The sequence below is a fragment of the Curcuma longa genome, chromosome 11 (assembly GCF_044706935.1).
Source record: "Curcuma longa cultivar G26 ecotype Majalengka, Jawa Barat chromosome 11, ITB_CL_G26_1.1, whole genome shotgun sequence".
In the NCBI taxonomy this organism is placed as follows: domain Eukaryota; kingdom Viridiplantae; phylum Streptophyta; class Magnoliopsida; order Zingiberales; family Zingiberaceae; genus Curcuma; species Curcuma longa.
The window spans coordinates 32520522-32537630 of NC_133871.1; the positions used below are offsets into that span (position 1 = coordinate 32520522).

A 17109-nucleotide genomic window follows, 5' to 3' on the forward strand; every position below is an offset into this window, starting at 1 on the left:
CAGCTTTTTCACAAGCATCTTGCTTTCTTCACATGATTAGGCTTAGGCTTAGTTGTGGAGAAGACAGTGCTGCATTGTCTTCTTTGTTTTCCTATTATATTATTCTCAATGTAACAACATGATGATCTAGTTTAACCAGGTAGTAAAGAAACAGTTTAGGATGAAAAAATGAAGTGAGTATTACAATTCATGCCCTCAAAATTGGAGAATTTAGGGCATAGATCTTTGGATCCTAAAGTTAATTATGAGGATAGCTTTATTCAAGGTACTTTGGGGAATTCATTATATAAACTTAGGGGGTTTTGGTATTTGGAAGAAGTGATCGGTTGTCATGTGATACTTATTTGACCGATCCTATTCTTAGACTCCTCCACACTACTACAACAGGGTGGTTTATTAATTAATATGAGCCCTATTCATGTGGTGAAGGGTTGGAGATTTGGGCCACTTTCCACAATAAAAACACTAGTCCAAGATTCTCTTTTGGCTGAGAGAGACCAAATAAAGCATGCAAAATCTGGATTTAGATTTAGATTTAGATTTAGAATTGAATTTGGTGGGAGTGGGTGAATCAAGTGACTATCACATGTTTTGAGAAATGATGCATGATTAGATGCCGATAATTTTGAACCCCCCTAGTCCCAAGCCAACTCGTCCACCGTGTTAGTATCGCTTGTTATATCGGTTTGACTCACTCGGTTAGACTAAAAACTACCCGACAATATGACTCATGGCTTGGTGTGTAACTTTAGAGAGGTTATCACAATAATTCTCACTAGCACAAAACAACATCCACTTTTTAGAAAAAAAAAGAAAAGAAAAAAAAAAGAAACATTCAGTTTACTTTTTTGACTAAGAAAAAGTCACTCGGCTTTACATGAACATGATTGGGGTTTAGCTTGTTATGTTTGTAGCATGTGGAAATGTGAGCGTGGGATTTTATGATATCAAATTGGGTCTGCGTTTTCTTTCAGAAACTATATTTTAACAGCCTAATTTGTTATGTATTGTTTATTATAGAGAGAAAAAAAAGATCCTAAACCTTTATTTTCTTTTTTTTATGCCTGCTAAAGGTTTGCTGTTTCTAATGGACGCCATTTTCAAATTTTGTTCTCCAAAAATCATGTTTATCTTCTTTCATTTCTCGTCGGATTCCAGCGACCACTGGAGCCAGTTACTTTCGGATTTCAGCGGTAGGATCTTTTTTTTTTTTGACCGGAATCTCATCCAAGTTGATATATAACAAATTATTATTTAAGTGAAACTATTAAATCAGAATAAAAAAGCATAAATAAATCTTAACAAATAATTCAGTATCATAAATTTTTTAATTCCCTAAGTATAATATACCCTAAGTGAAATTTGAATCCTCGTAAATATCTAAGAAGTCTCACTTCTTATCATCCCATCATAGTCCATAACAAATTATTTTTCATGATGCATATAATCATTTAGGGTATTTGATCTCAAGTGTTTTTTGTTTGTTTGTTAAAGCCCTCCATTTTTTTTTCATTTAATCATCCGTCTAGACTTCCCTTTTCCAAAATGCAGTGTTGAAAGCTTTGAATGCAAGTGTAACTCTTCTCCCTTCAAGTGGCAAGCTCGTCGTCTTTGCTCATACTTCAAGTGAACAACTAATTTCAAGCATAAAGATATGGCGACTTTGTCAGATAGACCCTTGCTGAAAAATGTGCATCTGGTCTCATGGTTAATGCGACATCAAAAGAATCACAGTTAAAAAGAGAGCTCTAGCATAAGAAAAGGAGTAAAATATAACATTATAAATGATTTGCAAGCATACTATTGTGAATGATGTAACGATCGCTCTCTCAGAGCCATTATTTGAATGCAAAAGTTAAATACAACATTAGGATGTTGCAGTAAAGTGAAACGAGAGTACATTCAAATAACCAACCAATTCTTCCAACACGATCTGCGAATACTAGCATTTGTTTGAAACTCAAAATTGCATCATAGTAATTGCAGCATAGGCCATTACCTCAAATTTTCAAGCTTTCCTTAACATCTAACTGCAAGTGCAATATATTCTGCACATCCATATCCACCTAACCAAAAGTCATGGTTGATAAACATCAGGTAACCTGAGCCCCACACTGGCAGCAGATTTTCGCAATACCCTCTTCATCTCATCAGTTCGATCTACAGCTATGTTGTATGAAAAGAGCAACTCCTGAATGATCATTACTTGCAAAATTAGATTGTGTTTCCCAATCATTTTAAGAAAGAGCAGGACTAAGGTCTATTGGAAATAAAAATTTAGCAGAAAGATGAAAAATAAAAAATATATATGGACTAAAAGGAAGGCAAAATACTAAAACTGAAAAAATTAAACCATTAACAAGCATGAACGTGGCAGCATTATCTTTTGTAAAGTTAGTTTCCAACATATCCACCTAGCTAGTCAAATATATAAACTAAAAAAGATTTCTTGAATAATTTAATTTGATTGTTTTGATTTAGAAAAATGCTTCCACTTCAGAGGAGACACAAGAACTAACCTTATGATGATGCACACTATTTAGAAGGAATGTGTAGTTGTGAGCTAGCTTGATTTTATTTTCAATAGCAGCCTGATCAGACATTGAAGCATTTTTTCGAAACTCATCAGTGATGTAATCTCTGAAGTGTTTTTTGCTGCCAGAATCACCAATATTCTTCTTAACAGCTCTGAGAAGATCACGGTACACCTTTGCAGCCCTCATGGTCTCAGATCCCATATTCTACACCCAGTAGAGCTAAAGTTAGCAAACAAAAAGGGAGACTAAAGTTAAAAATTGGTATATGGTTCTTCTAGTAACTCACTGTTTTACACCAAATGAGCTTGATAATATAATATGAACAGACTTTCTAGTTATGTACAAACTGCAGAAGATTCCAAACACAAATTCTGCAAAGCAACAACATAAAAAGAAAATGCCTCAATCATCTTCGCAGTAAGGGAAGATTGATGCAACAACACCACATAAACATAAAATCCATGGTCTTATGTGCAGCAACGAAATACTAAAATGAACTTTAGTACCGTTGTCAATTCCCAAATGCAAAATACCTTTGGCAATGTTCTGTGGCAAATTCTAACAAAAAATTGGCTACATGTCCCAAAGTGTCATCAAGACAGTATTCTTGATAAAGTAACTGAACGCATCCAATCCAGATTAAAAAGCAATGCATATTAACTCCAAAGTGAAAAGTGAAAATTTACAGTACCAAAATCTATATAGAGAAATGAACCTGAACACAAACAATTCTAACGCATTGTTGATCTAGGAAAACGATCCCAACACATCTAATGCATATCATCAAAGTGGTGCTGACAATGAGGCGGTGGTTTTTGGAGTGAGTGGAGAAGGTGGCCATGCCCTAGGAGTAGAGAACAAAGAACCTGAGTTGGTGTTTATTGAGCACCAATTAAGAGGCGAGGCAGAGGCAGAGGCTGATGCTGGAAAGTAGAATGCAGTCTTGAATCTCAACCAACTGAGAGGAGGTGCAGTTAAGGAGAAAGAGAAGGTTGAGGTACTGAGAAAAAAACAGTGTCTCTCGGAATACTAGGGATTTCTACGGCATAGGGCTTCTTTGAATCACCACCGATAATTGATCTACGCTCAAACTCCTATCTTGGATTGATGGATGTACTTAACGCGAACCCGTCAGACGATCTCAACAAAGCCAGAAATCAAGTGACGCCGAGTTCATTCCTCCTCAACTACGGAGCGTTTCGTTTTCCACAGTAAACCAAATCACCATCGAATGGTTCTGTATGAATTTACAGATATCTACAAGAAAACAGGAAGGGAAAAAAAACAATTTTGCGGAAAATCAAATCTTGGAGGCCATAGAACCGCATCCGAGATCTACGCACCCTCGAATCCAGCGTAGACACGAACGATTCGCTCCCGATCTCGATGATCTCCTCCAACGACGACTGCATCCATCTCGAGCCAGACTCCCTTGGCCGGCTTCGGCAATGAGCATGCGAGAAAGCAATAAAGAAGAGAAAAAGTTGGGAAAAGAGAAGTACCAATTGAAGAAGAGAGAGATTGCCGTAGGTTGCTGCCTTGTTGGGAGGCGGGGACGAGGCGGCGATGGCAGGGCAAACGGGCAGAGCTGCGTCGGAGAATAGAGAGGGAGAGTGGCGCCTGTGGGCTTTGAGAGGAAAACTCGTCAATCCCTAAATCCCCCTATGTTTCAATTTTGTCTAAAGAGTACCTCATACTTTGCTTTATTCTCAAAAGTCGTCCCTCTCAATTGTGAAAATCCCGTGTCATGTAAATAACCAAAATCTCTCAACTCGTTTGTGGAAAAAAAATATTAAACATTCAACTCACAACATTTAATTAGTAACCAGATATTATTAAAAATACCAACAATTTTAAAATAATCATGTAATAATTTTAGCTAAACTACTAAATAATTTTTTTACCTTAAAAATTAAATAAATAGGTGCATTGTTTTAAATAAAACTGTTATTATATAGAGTTTTCCTCTCAAAATTTAAATAAACAAAAGGAAAATTTAGACGAGCATACTAGGCCATCAGATAGAAGGGTGAGTATACATGAAAATGTAACAGGAAATTTAACATAACACACATCAGTGAATCCCACATCCAGATAGTCGGGGGTGAGAAGATGTGTATTTAATTTTATAGCATTTTTCATGTAGTGTATTATTTTTTTTTACGGTATTACAAAAGGTTCTTTGATCTGTGATCCCAAAATCACATATTGATCTCAAAAAAATATCATTTATCCTACATTTCAAGAGGTTCACCAAATCATATAACAACAATTTTACGGTTGCATCTAACCTCCCTTTCAAAATCTAAAAAAGAGTTTGAAAATTTTCTAGTGTTACACTGCGTTGTTCTTTCAAATACTTCTTTATGCCTAAGTTACACATTCAACGAATCAAAAAAACTATAAACATTTGTCAGAAAGTATTTTACAGTTTTTATTATCAGCTAATACATATAGCAATCTTAAATAAATCCTTTCCAGATTTCACCAATCCAACATCCATTACACAAAACAACTTCAGTGGAAAGCATCTGTGAGACAGCAGCAACTTATCACAAGATGTTCCCGTCTGATTATCAAACAAATAGTTTCTATAACAGAGTAATACGCTAGAGATCCAGAGAATACGACTGCCACTGTTGGAAAATAACTCGGCATACATTTACAGAACGGTGTGTTCCAGAAACTGGAGAGGATTGCAGAATTAATGTTCAAGAGAATGAACCCAGGCCAATCACAAAGCACTACAAACACTACTACTTCCAAGCACAATGATATATAGCATAAACTAATGACGCAAAGGGTTCTTCGACAAGTCCCCTAAACTATGGATCTGCCAAAGTGCACATTGCTGGTAATAGCAGAAATGCAACATTTCAAGTGAACATGTGAAGATGCAGAACCTGCAATATACAAGGAGCAATCATCTGTAGCTGAAAATGAGAACGATGCAATTTTTTCTCCCTTGAAAAATGCTTACACTACAGCTTCCAGCTTCCTTATCGACTTAGTATAGAAGGAAGTAGCATATGTAACTCAAGAAGATGCATCCAACAAGAGCATGGGACTCACCAGAGTACCAACTTCACATCAATATTGAAGCACAAAGAGCATAAAGTATAGACCAGCGATTGATGGGTATCCTAATACAGGGATATAGAGATTGCCATTACCCTGCAGGAGATTTCCTCCTACCAAGTGCTTGGCATAAAAGAATTATTTGGACATGTCAATTTCTTTTCCTTGATCTTCATTAATGGTTCTTCGCAACCTTCTCAACCAGATGTCATAATCAATGGGATAGGGGGTTCTACATAGTGTATCCACATAATCAGCAAAAGCTTTCAGCACTGCTGAGATGTCCCCAAGCTTCTGCTGTATGATCCTTTTTGACAGAGACATTTCCCTCCATTGAAGTCCCGCTTCAACAGAATCCAACTCTGGGAATTCACCACCACATGAATAGTATAGCAGGTAGATAAGACTCTCTGCGTCAGATGAGGCACATAGTTTTCCTTCTTGTAGAGCATGTGTTGAGGAAAAGGAAAGATTCATTGAGGGACGACCCCTATCTTCAACAACAGTATGACCCCACCCAATCAGACAAAAGAAAGGATGCATACTGCCATTGTTTACAAGGATCACATTCTCTGGGCAGATGTTACCATGCCTTATTCCAGCTGAAGATGCAATTGCAAGAGCCGATAAGCAATCATGGCAACATCTGAGTGCTTCTTCAGGGCCAAACAAACCATTTTTTTTCAAACTAGAAACAGTCTGACCCACAGGAGAAGTTACTAGGATTGGAGTACCACCAGAACCTGGTCTATTACACTGGTCAGAGTGAATCATTCTTCCAGATGCAATGATTTGAGGAAGATACTGGCTAGCTAAACCTTTTTGTTTCATTATAGTCAATACTTTAGTCTGTCTTTCAACCTGGCACTGTAGGTCTATATCCTCCCAAGCAAATTCTAAATTAGAAGAAATGGACCCAACATAAAGCATAAGTTTCTCTCCTGGTTCTTCTACAGGAGTCACAATATAGATTTCAACATCATTATCAAATATTACTTCAATTGTCTCAAAACCCTTCTCAATGCCTGAATCATCCATCCATATAATTGACCCTTTCTCCAGCTTCAATCCTTCTCCAGAATTAAGCTTTATGGATTCATCCTTGAATTCAACAATTTCAGGGGAATGACTTTGCTTCTGGAAACGGAACAAACCAGTACCATTAACATGTGCATCAACTAAATGCCTTTCAGTTCTGCGATTCTGTACACGAGAACTATGTTCTGTCGCCAAATCCTCGAGCAGATGTTTTGGCATACCACAAAACTGAACCAGACAATGGAAGATTGAGAGAAGGGCCTGTAGAGTTCCAACATCACCCCAGTTGGCATTCCCAAGTTTGTTCCATATACGGTCAATAGTTGAAACTGAGACTTTGGCATGTTTCTCAATCCATTTGACAGCACAGTTATAGACATCATTACCATCAAAATCTAACTTACTAACATCACCTTCAACTTTTACCACGCCACCATATTGTGAATCAACAAGAAGCACAAATACACAGTTAGCATTATGGGACATGGTAGTTGATTTGCTAAGGGTTCTAGCTAACATCACTCGAAGAGCAAAGAAAAGTGCTTCTCCAAGAATAGATGAAGAAGGTCGCTGATCATTCTGCACGGACATACCAACGTCAGGCCTCAATAGTGTTAATTGAATAATTTGATCCCATTTCCCATGGTAGTTCCTACTACTTTTCAGCAAAATTGCTGTTGCACAAATACCTTCAAGCTTGCCTCTAGCAATAGCTTTTTCAGCAGGATAAAATTTTGAGCTTGTACTGTGTATACAGGCCACTGATAAAGGCACAGGTTCATCATAACCCCAAAAAGTTTCCCACAATCCCTTCACACTGGCATGTAAGAAATCTTCAATCGCAAGATGGGCCGTTGCTTCCACTGCATCAGAAGTTGATGCATATAGAGCACTAGGCATTCGTATCAACTGTTGAAATGAAACACCTTCAAGTGCATAATCAAAATTCTGTAATTGTGCAAACTTGAAAGGAACATCAAAAGTAGGCTTCCGGAATTCTGATTCGTCAGATATTCCTGAAAGCCAATCTTGAAGGTTTGCTGTCAAAATTTCACTATCCACAAACTTCCGAAGAAAATCTTTACATCTGGAAGATGATGAACCATGCCATCGAACTCTTGATGGCGCACTAGATTTTTTCCGCCCAGACCCAACTGAATTATGATCTTGGTCTGGAGACCAATCTAGCAATAATAAATTGTTAGAAAATGCATAATCAATGTAATGAATGAAAAAAAAAATAAAATCTACACTAATAAATGGAGCAATTTGTTAGATATTGTTTTAATTAGTATTGCCTGAGCATCACTAAGTCAATGTATGGAAACCAAGTTTGAAGGAAAGTCATGCTATTTTCTTTGAATTGAAGTCACTATGGTCATGAAGGTGTCTGTGTAAGCCTTAAAAAGTGTCACTCCAAAGGGATATAAAGAATTTTGCACTATGTTGAAGGGTATGAGGAGTAACTTCATTTGAAAGCATATGCATTTGAATAAAAGTATCTTTCTTTTACACAAACTATGTTGGACTGTAATTGATAGGAGATCAATTTCAAGATAATGAACTTATGTTGTCAACAACTTAGTAACATAGAAGGGTAAGAAACAGTGTATTGTTTTGCTTTAGCAAAAAGTTGAATATAGAACTACACAGCTTGTGGCATTGTGTATGACCTGATATACTTGCTTTACAAATTCTGAGCCAGTGAATATTTTTTAATCTTGCCTATCACATTACAACATTATAGAAAGCTCTGTTTAAAAAGTTATGTGGTAACCGTAGGAGAAGGTAAATATAAGCCAAATGCATTGCAGAAACACACAGATTAGATATGCTACAGAGAACTAAAAATTTTACGTGCATGTTCAAATTTCCTTACAGACAAAAGAACTACATAGTAAAAATAAGATGCTGAAATTTTCATTCGGCCATAAAATGATTGTTTTTTCACTACACATTCTATGATTTGAAATGTTGACCCGTACAGCCCGAAACATTGGTATTTACTATTCCGACATGGGACCGTCATGCGACCGCAAGGCCATCACGATCTCACGGCAGCCTCGCAAGGTCGCCATTGGGTCGCAAAGGGTGCCGCGACCGGTGGCCCTCCACGGGGCAGTGACAGCCTCTATGGGGTCATGACACTAGTAGCTGTTGCTGTGATTTTTTTTTAAGGTTAGATTTTTTATTTTTTTAAATCATTTGTTTATTATAAATAAACGGTTAATTATTATATAACTATTAATTATATATAATAGTTATAAATATAATATATTATTAATAATAGTTATAAAATATTAAGAATTATTTTAAAATTTTAAATAATTTAAAAAATTAATAAAATATTTTACAAAATAATTTAAAATTTTTAATATATATATTGACAATTTGAATTTAAAATACTCTAATTTTTTTTCAAAAATATATTTCTTAAACATTTCAAATAAATTTTAAAAAATTAAAAATTTACAAATACATTCAAAAAATAATTTAAGACCTTCAAAAATTTTATAATTATCTTTGAGTTTTCAAATAATTTTATAATTTTAGATTTAGTTTTGAATTTTGAGAATTACTTATTTTTTAAAATAATTTTTATAAAAATTTAATAGGTATTATCTTATGAGAAAATATTGAAATATGAACTCAATACCTCAAAATATAACATCAATAGTGAGAATATTTAATAATCAAATATTAATAAAATTAATATACACTTATATTTAAAAATTAAAAAAGTACCGAAATTGTATCAACACAGCATGATACGGTATAGAAATCGTATCATTTCGGTCTAGGATCGAAACTCCAGCATGGATTGAAATTTTAAACCATGACACATTCTAACCTCTAATGAATAAAGGGATAGGAAACATAAATATTAGTGGCAGTCCTTTAATAATCTCACAAACTTGTTCAAGTAATATCGGCTTGTTTATGGTAACTGGAAAAGGTTTTGTCTTCATTTCCATATTTTCCTTGTATTTTGGAAGATCAAGCATCTTCTCTGTAACCAATAAACTTTATTATATGAAAAAGCCAAAAGGTGATGAACAAGTATTTTCTGATACTTTTACTTTTCAGTTTCCAAATTCTTCTGTTTTTATAACAAAATTGGAGAAGTTTCAAGGAACCAACACAAAGAAACTCTAGTTACTGATACCATCATCAAGTCTTAAACTCTGAAATTCACATTGAAGCTCAGTAATTGAACAAGAAAAATGGCAATCTTATGACATACAAATACAACTACTCATAGGGGTTGGCTGAAAATTTTTTGTTTGTAGTCATTAAAAATTAAGGAATCACCATAAAGGCTCATAGGAGCGCATCAAATAGAAATCTTTTCTAAGTAAATCATATAAAAAAGGCAATTGTTTGCCAATCTTTCTCCAATCAAGTTGATTCTCATTTCTTTATGCTATCAAGAAAGTATTCTATTGCATCCATCAATCCCTACTCATACAACTAAACATACAAATCCATTTATCTAACAGGGCCTCCAAAGTCTTCTTTATCATTTATATCCATCTTAAATTGATTTTCTTGTTGTATTTTCTACAGTTATTGTTCATAAAGGCAAATATAACCTATTATTTTTTATAGCACCAGTACATCAATGCCCTACCAACACTTAGATTTTTGCATGCATGAATGTCTAGCTTCCAACATTCTGGACTTTCAATAAAATCATAGATTTACAATTTTGTTCTTATAATTAAATTATCCTGCAATCTGAGAATCAAGTAGATTAAAAGCCCACTTCAATTATGATAAAGCCCACTTCAATTATGTAAAAGCCCTTTCCATTCTCGTTTTTTATCCAGTTTGTTGTCAAGAAAGAACTCATTCTTCTTAATTCTATTAATGAATCACACGCTGTATTTTATTATTATTGTTCTAAAAACAGTGTTAATCAAGCCTTGAAAATTTGTGGCCAATTTCAGGTAATTAAATAAAACTTACGGAAGATATTTTCAACACCCGTTTCATTCTTCTTCCTATTTATGTTATTATCATGTGAATTTTGGTCATTACTATAGACGAACTTTAAGTCTTCTTGGCTAAACAGGATTATCGTTATTGACCAGTAACTTCTTTACCTATGAGGTTTCATGATTCAGAGTTCTCAGTAGGCTTGGAATGACTAGAATTATTTAGTGTATGCGCGAATTCGGAAGAAAGAAAAGTGAGTTACTTTGATGTGGCACAAAAAATGTAAAATTAGAGTGAAAAAACCGTTAACTACTGATCCCTGTAAAAAGTGCCCACAGTATTCAATTTAAACCCCAATTCAGTCACGTAATTTACAAATTTTCATCTACAAGTGCAGTACAAGCAGGTGGATCTAACAAAGACCTACGATTTCCTGAGCCGTAATTACAAGAACTGAACGAAAATCGTTCTCTAACCTTCCATTTAGGAGTATCACTTGATCAGAAAAGGTGTGGCGACTAGGGCTTCCTCCGCGGCAGAATGGAGGAGGAGAAGGAGAGCATCCCCCGTTGACCTCGCCGGCAAAACAACAGTCAAGTAGCAGCCTCTTCTTCCTCTTCTTCTAAGAAGCCACGCTCTCTCCTCCTCCTCCTCCTCCTCCAACTCTCCCTTTCTCTCTCTCACACCCTGTAGCTCCTTCGCTCGTCGTTTACTTATGATTAATTATATAATTTTTAAAAAATAAATAATAAGCCTTTGCCCTTCTCGTAGTCTATTAATGTTACTACTCACGTCGTACCTGTCTTCTAATTGAACTTTACCTGAGAGACCTGCATTGGTGGAATATATTCCCACACCCGAGTCGCACTAATAACTGCATATCCTCCATCGGGATGCATATGACCCACATTCTTCTCCAATTACATTAGCTGGTACATGGTGGGTGCTGTTCTTCAGTGGCGTTTATAGTAGAAAATTAGTTAAATCCGACGATCATGAAGACCCAAAACAGACCCACAAATCAGTGTCGACCTATCGCGGTACCAAAAAACAAAGGAACACCGTTTGTCAACAAAAGGAGGGTCAAAGCTGCCTGTCAAAAGAAGGCCTTCCTCATCATTCCCATTTTATATTTTCGAATAAAAAAGGGAAAGTAATGTTTAACATGCAATATCATGATTTATACACCACGACAGACGTACCATTAATTATTGTTTTTATATTATTTTCCCTGCATTTAGAAAAGGTGAGGAGCTTGTTTTGAGCAATTGGAAGTGGCATTGATTGAAATGGTCAATTAAGTGTCATTGAATTCAATGAAAATTAACGAACGGTGCAGACTCCAACATTCTTCATGGATGATGTAACCTGTCCTGACTTATTTATTTGTCCTATTTCCAAGTTCCGGAGAAGGCTTGGTCCAGATGTCTATTATTACATGCCAATATTTATTGCCACATTCTTCATTTTAGATAAAATCTTGTTTTCTAAATGGGAATTCATTCAATGGATTAGGTGGAAGTAGTTAATGTGATGTATCCTATAGTTAATAATATGAAAGTAATGATGTGAGAGTCTTCTTCATTAAGTTTTTGCAATTTGTCAAGATCTAAATTTCTAATAAGAGTTTCCGAGTGAAGGTTTGAAAAGGGGGGCTTTGGATAAGTGAAGGAAGGTAGTCAAAGTGTTATTAGAAGTGAATTAGGAATCAACTCAAATGGAAACATGAGAGTATTAAGTCAACCAGTAATTACTTATTCTATTGTAAACAAATTAGATTTAAAAGTTTTTTTGTCCATGTATAGAAGTTAGATCTGTATAATGATGCTACCATCAGGATAAAGTTCATCTCCAGAAAGAAATGATGTCAACTCATGCCATGTTTAGGCGTGATAACGCATGCTTCCCAACCACATTGCCTACTCTGCGAAATTGCCAAAAAGCGAACTACGAGAACGAAGTTGAGTAAAGCAAGAACATACATAAGCACTGTGAAAAATACAACTTAAAGAAACACAACATAAAATTTCAAGCACAAACGAGAACCAGAATTACAAATTCACAAATAGTCCCAGTCATCAAAGCAAGAAGAAAACAAGCGTTGCCTACTCTGAAACTAAGATAGCCAAACAATACATGTCTGAAATGATAGTCTTTGTTTTTTTTAGAAGGAAGTCATTTTTGGAAATTTATCACTTGGCCATCATGACTTTAACAAACTCATCATAGTTGATTTGACCATCACCATCCACATCAGCTTCGCGGATCATTTCATCGACCTCCTCGTCAGTCAACTTCTCTCCAAGATTGGTCATGACATGACGAAGCTCAGCGGCAGAAATGAAACCATTCTGATCCTTGTCAAACACTCTGAAGGCCTCCCTGAGCTCCTCTTCTGAGTCTGTGTCCTTCATTTTACGAGCCATCAGATTAAGAAATTCTGGAAAGTCTATGGTTCCGTTGCCATCGGCGTCAACCTCATTGATCATGTCCTGCAGCTCAGCTTCCGTAGGATTCTGGCCCAATGATCGCATCACAGTGCCAAGCTCTTTAGTCGTAATGCAACCTGTTTGGTTTCAACAAATCAAACCGTGTAAACAATAATGGCAAAAAAGTTATTATTCTAGTCAATGATTAAATTGAACGCCAATCAATAAAAAATGTCCGAAGAAAAAACATTGACCCAAAACACTAGGTTTGGAGAAGTTGAGAAATTTTCAAGGAACGTATTCACGAAAATACCAAAACTAAATTAGTTGCAAATTGTCTACATTAATTATAATTCCCCAAAATTCTGTGGAAGTTCTCTTATAAAATAACCACATTACAAAAAAAAATGGTGCCTATGTGAAGTTTCTCTGGAAATGAATACTCAACACAGATACAGACAATATATTTGCAGCGAACAAATATGAAAAAGACACAACTAGGCACGGTGGTGATGCCAATATAGGGGAAAAGGATAATTAAAGTAGTTTCAACATATTATTATAAGAACAGTTAATATTAATTGTAGGCAATAATATCAATCTATGTCATTGAAACAAGGAACACTCCCCAACAAAGCCAAATTCTAGGAAAATGAACTTAAACTAAAGAATAACTCAGTATACAAGATTGCTTTAATGTGAGGTTTATAGAGGGTTGAAGTTGTCCTACCCTACCATCAACGGGAAAAATGGTTAATTATATTAAACCAAATGTCACCCGTTTCACCTAGGACCCATTGGAGCAACTTAGCATAACAAAGTGCATAACTATTTCAGGAAAAACTATGTAAACATTTTCAAACAGTAAGAAAAAAACAAACAATTCAAACATTTTAAGTTCCAGAAACATCAGCACACTCCAGAATACAGTGATATCTCTTGTGGGCCTTCATTCCTTCAATAACAATTTTAACTCTTAGTGAGTTTTGGCTAATTGTAGAAATCATAATATTTATTGACATTCGTGATGCAAATAATTTTAAAAAATGACCAAATTATTCTTTTTGGGGTGTATACACTCTAATATTAGGATTCGAATTGACAAGGACCTTTTCACACATTAAAAAAAAGAACACTGAAATCAATATAGTCAACATACTTTGATATTTCTTATCTTTATTTACAACTTTGGAATTAACTTTGTATTTCATCTTTGAAGTATCATATATCATATCAAACCCTTTTATACTATACAGCTGACTGCAAATGGATTTAGACTAAGGATTGACGACGACAACGATGATGATAAGGTGTAGAGCATAATGGCATTGACTACTCTTTTATGTTGTGCAGAGCTCAATGACAATTACAACTCTATGTTGTGCAGAGCTCAATGACAAGATAAATCCATATAATCAATTAACACATACAACTTGTCATTTTAAATTTTCTATAGATGCAATTATCTTCCATATCCATCCTCCATAGTATGTTACTTTATGGTTTAGAATGTGCATTAAATAACATGGTGTTAATTTTTTTTTTATAGTATTGTAGTAATTATGTTCAATTTTTAATGTCGTTTTCTTACTCATTTAGAGTTCTGATAAAAATTGTTCATAGTATTATGGCACTCTTTAATGTGTTGCCAATTTAAGTCCAATGATATGCCTATCAAACAATAAGATGCATTATTCAATCTTATGTTTATCTTATCATCTAAACATATGCTATTGTTTGATATTCAATCGATATTATGACTTGATTTTCAATCTTATCTAAACAATACGGTTAAATTTAAGTCCGATGAATTATGCAAATGGTAATGAACAATTATACTAACGAAGAAAGAAATTGATATTCTAAATCTAACTCCCTGTTTATTATTATTTTTAATATAAAGTCAGTCTTAACAGAATCAGACTAGGCTCCCATCCAATATAAACTACTTCAAGTAAAAACTGTGCAAGAAATGGGACCCAGCCTGCTGATCATATCAATCGACCTCTTCAAATATACTACTTTTATTTCCACTTCCCTTTCCTCTGATAGTCTGGATATGATAAAAGAGGCCCTAGCTTTCAGTAACCCTGTGGCTTGATGCAATAAATTCAATTCGATGTATTTGCAAAACATGAAGCTAGAACAAAGCTAACTATGAGATCCACTTGCACAAATGCAATCCTAAAACAATCAAAAGAAGATATTCTCAGTTAAGTCAACAGAATATGGCGCGAAGAGAATAAGAAAGAAAACCAGACAAGAGTAGATTAAATCTAGTTTTTAAACCCGACAAGAGTAGATTAAATCTAGTTTTTAACCTTTCACTAAACAAAACCAGGAAGCTGACAACATTTAACGAGACACCTTACTGTCAACTGAACATGGTTCCAGAGTGGAACAACTCATATCATCACATTCTAATTATTCGGATTATAAGTTATACCTCATGTTGAGGGTTGTTTAGATGCAGCCTTTTTATTAATTTGTCAAGTTGATCATTGGTTAATGCTCATTGTCGCAATCAAGCAGCACAAAGGAACACTAACAACGCCGGATAATCACATGAATCAATAATGGTAAAAAAAAGGGGGCAATATTACAAAGTGAGAAAAAAAATGGATACGAGCAAAGATCAAGAAACCGACCACAGATCAGTTGCCAGGTACAATGAGAAACTAACCCAGCAAAAACGACCAACCCGTCAACGCTATCAAAACCAACAAGTACAACACAGATCAACAGACCAGAACAACAAAACATGCAGCCTATCTAGACCAAGCAGAGCATCATCACAACAAATCCGTATAAGAGTATAACCTAGTCCCATCGAACAGAACGGAAAACCCTAACCTACAAAGGGCCACAGCTAGTACGGATCCGAACACAGCAGATCGATCAAAACCCATCAGTCCACCAAGACCACGAAATAGACCGAGGAATAAAGCAATCAATCACGAGATCCGTCAAAGAAAGGAAGACGACCCGAGAACGAACAAGAAAAAGGGAGAAGAGAGAGGGATCTAACCGTCCCCGTCCTTGTCGAAGAGGCTGAAGGCCTCCTTGAACTCGGCGATCTGGTCATCCGTCAATTGTTCCGCCATGGAAGACCGCTTGCTTTGAGCAGAAGCAGAGAAGAAGAGGTTTGACTATAGATCTGAAACCGAAAGAGAAGCGAACTTGGTTATATAGGAGGAAAGAAGGAACAAGAAAGCGAGTCAAGGGCTCAAGGCGGCCGCGTCGATAGAACGAAATGCCTTTGGCAATCAACCATTCATAAACGGACAAAATTACGTTCATATCCTTCAAAATATAATTGTAGAAATATCATCTGGATACAATTTTATAGGTTTTAATAGTTTATTTTTGAAAAATAAATAAATTTGAAAAAAATATGGACATCAAATATTTTTAGCTATTCGAAAAAATATATATATTTTTTTCAATAACTAATCGATAAAATCTTTCCAAGTCAAATAGGACCACCTTAAAGCCGATTTTGTCGGGAGATCCACAGGTTGGCACGCCTAATTGATTGGTTCGATTTCAACGAGTGAGTAGTTCGAGGAACACACATGGTGGACCATGAAATTAAAAGTTTCAGTTTTTTATTAAAGCACTTAGATTTTTTTAATTCCTAAAAAAAACATTCTGTTAAATTTATGAAAAGGTGCATTCTATTTTTGTGCATTTCAAAAAAAAAAAAACTCTATCCAAGAAATGATAAATTCCAGTCAGTCTCATGGACTTAATCTCTGGAGTGGCCGATCCGGTCCCACAGAAGTTTTCCATCGACCACCAGGGTAAATCGAAAAGCGCATATGGCGACCAATCCAGATGCCCAGCATCCTTTGATTGCGTTCTCCATTTGGAAGAAAATTCTTGCAAATATGCTGTAACTGGGGATCGAACCGCGAGTCCCTAGGTCACAACCTGGATGTCCTATCGTTGCACCATTGCCCCGGAGACAAAAATGATAAATCTCAATCAATCTCATGGACTCAATCCTTGGGAATGGCCGGCCCGGTCCCACGGAAGTTTCCCACCGACCACCAGGGTAAATTGGGAAGCGCATAGCGGCCAATCCA

At 35.6% G+C, this 17109-nt stretch overlaps 3 protein-coding genes across 6 annotated transcripts; all 3 read right to left on the bottom strand.

Moving 5' to 3' along the window:
* Positions 1 to 1737: 1737 nt before the first annotated feature.
* Positions 1738 to 4185, bottom strand: LOC141841594 (uncharacterized). 3 transcript variants are annotated; one of them, XM_074729773.1, is made up of 4 exons: positions 4040 to 4185; positions 2824 to 2908; positions 2520 to 2741; positions 1739 to 2191 (listed from the first exon to the last, which is right to left on the bottom strand). In XM_074729773.1, the coding sequence occupies exons 3-4, from the start codon at positions 2736 to 2738 to the stop codon at positions 2078 to 2080; spliced, it is 333 nt and encodes a 110-aa protein (XP_074585874.1). In that variant the 5' UTR covers positions 2739 to 2741; positions 2824 to 2908; positions 4040 to 4185; the 3' UTR covers positions 1739 to 2077. The 3 variants fall into 3 exon arrangements, with proteins under 3 accessions (XP_074585872.1, XP_074585874.1, XP_074585873.1); XM_074729771.1 differs by lacking the exons at positions 2824 to 2908; positions 4040 to 4185 and adding an exon at positions 3881 to 3997 and having other exon boundaries at positions 1738 to 2191; XM_074729772.1 differs by lacking the exon at positions 2824 to 2908 and having other exon boundaries at positions 1740 to 2191; positions 4040 to 4184.
* An 814-nt stretch (positions 4186 to 4999) lies between these two features.
* On the bottom strand, positions 5000 to 11289 carry LOC141841589 (uncharacterized). 2 transcript variants are annotated; one of them, XM_074729765.1, is made up of 2 exons: positions 11069 to 11289; positions 5000 to 7825 (listed from the first exon to the last, which is right to left on the bottom strand). In XM_074729765.1, exons 1-2 carry the CDS (start codon positions 11073 to 11075, stop codon positions 5754 to 5756), a joined length of 2079 nt encoding a protein of 692 aa, XP_074585866.1. In that variant the 5' UTR covers positions 11076 to 11289; the 3' UTR covers positions 5000 to 5753. The 2 variants fall into 2 exon arrangements, with proteins under 2 accessions (XP_074585866.1, XP_074585865.1); XM_074729764.1 differs by having other exon boundaries at positions 5000 to 7837.
* A 1308-nt stretch (positions 11290 to 12597) lies between these two features.
* LOC141841590 (calmodulin-3) lies at positions 12598 to 16224 on the bottom strand. The gene is made up of 2 exons (XM_074729767.1): positions 16050 to 16224; positions 12598 to 13158 (listed from the first exon to the last, which is right to left on the bottom strand). Exons 1-2 carry the CDS (start codon positions 16123 to 16125, stop codon positions 12785 to 12787), a joined length of 450 nt encoding a protein of 149 aa, XP_074585868.1. The 5' UTR covers positions 16126 to 16224; the 3' UTR covers positions 12598 to 12784.
* Between the last annotated feature and the right edge of the window lie 885 nt (positions 16225 to 17109).

Bases quoted from the DNA above. Each gene is read 5' to 3' on its own strand.
- LOC141841594 (XM_074729771.1), bottom strand. From the start codon at position 3,949: ATGCAGTCGTCGTTGGAGGAGATCATCGAGATCGGGAGCGAATCGTTC. The intron at 2,742-3,880 runs GTGCGTAGATCT...TACTGGGTGTAG, and splicing joins TGTCTACGCTGGATTCGAGG to AATATGGGATCTGAGACCAT. The intron at 2,192-2,519 runs GTTAGTTCTTGT...ATGATCATTCAG, and splicing joins ATAGTGTGCATCATCATAAG to GAGTTGCTCTTTTCATACAA.
- LOC141841590 (XM_074729767.1), bottom strand. From the start codon at position 16,125: ATGGCGGAACAATTGACGGATGACCAGATCGCCGAGTTCAAGGAGGCC. The intron at 13,159-16,049 runs GTTAGATCCCTC...GAAACCAAACAG, and splicing joins CTTCGACAAGGACGGGGACG to GTTGCATTACGACTAAAGAG.